Source organism: Orycteropus afer, unplaced genomic scaffold (assembly GCF_000298275.1).
Source record: "Orycteropus afer afer isolate SDZICR_OR568_19922 unplaced genomic scaffold, OryAfe1.0 scaffold00100, whole genome shotgun sequence".
NCBI lineage: Eukaryota > Metazoa > Chordata > Mammalia > Tubulidentata > Orycteropodidae > Orycteropus > Orycteropus afer.
Genome location: NW_006921687.1, coordinates 4,679,767 through 4,680,936, shown reverse-complemented (window position 1 = coordinate 4,680,936; position 1,170 = coordinate 4,679,767). Strand labels below are relative to the sequence as shown.

The window sequence follows — 1,170 nt, the reverse complement described above, 5'->3', positions numbered from 1 at the left end:
GCATTGTAAATTTTGGTCAATGACATGAGACAAAGTATATGTGAACTGCTGTATGAAAAGTGAATTTACTCTGTCAATCTTCACCCAAATCCTAGTTAGAAAAAAAAAAAAATTAAAATATTTTCATTGGTCATCAGTTGCCAAAAACTACCTCCATATTTCTGATACTGTAATAAAAAATAAAGGTCTCAGGTATCAAAGGAAGGAAAGAGGCATCTAGAAATCAGTTGCTTTTCCTTAAATTTGTCTTTTTATGGTAGTAGTTATCAAAACATTGTTTGAAGTTCATTTTTAGGGCCAAGAGCAAGTATTTTTCCCTTTCTTTATTTCAAGGAACTATTGAGAAAATGCATGAAATTATCCATTTCTTGGTTTACTTAAAGTTTGCTATTGCTCAGAGCAGATTTTCATATAGCCTAGGGGTAAACATCCCTCCAGCCAGCATTTAATCTGGAACAGATGGACTGAAATGTCCTGTTTCCCCACAAAGCTGCCGTATGAGCAGGTATGTTGGCCCTTTTCCCTGAGGTAAATGGTCTAATCTGTCAATTAGGCAGCTGTATAAAAAGTTATTATTTTAATCACTTATCTCTGGAACCCTTTCTGTCTACCCCAGAAGTGCCAGCTCATGCTGTAAGGGCTGTGGGAACAGAATGTGCTGGCACTGACTGAACTTCAGAGTCAGGAGGGGCCTTACCCAAGCTGGGAGTCCGTAAAAGTGCTTCTTTCCGAGAGCAAATTCCCACTTCCTCCTGCTGCCACCTGGCCAACGGTCATGTGTGTTCTCCTCCCACTTGAATCCACAGCAACACTGGGCCCGGCTTCCCTCAGAGTGCGGGTACTGTGAAAGGAGCTCTGATGCCAGGAGGATCTAACAGCCTTGTTTTGGGTTACAGGCTGCAGGGGCAACAGGGGCCTCACTTGCCCACCGGCAGGGCCTGAAGTAAGGTAGTTCTCTTTTTCCAAGAGGTTGCCCATGCTGTGACTGGTCCCAGGCCTGGGGTATGTGTACACTGCTGGGGTGACAGGAACGCCATCAAAAACAGTGTTGTTAACAGACCCGTACTGGTACTGTCTGTGATAAGTGTCATAATGACGCTGTCTGCTCACAGCACTGGGATGACCGAAGCCAACAATTTCTGAACGAGCATATCTTGGTGGCATGAGGAG

The 1,170-nt window shown here is 43.9% G+C and overlaps 1 protein-coding gene across 1 annotated transcript in view; it reads right to left on the bottom strand.

Moving 5' to 3' along the window:
* PKP2 (plakophilin 2) overlaps positions 1-1,170 on the bottom strand; it is a 143,183-nt gene that overhangs the window by 122,246 nt on the left and 19,767 nt on the right. The window contains exon 3 of the mRNA XM_007943189.2: positions 698-1,167. Coding sequence (XP_007941380.1) covers positions 698-1,167 — 470 coding nt within the window. The remainder of the gene's footprint in view (positions 1-697; positions 1,168-1,170) is intronic.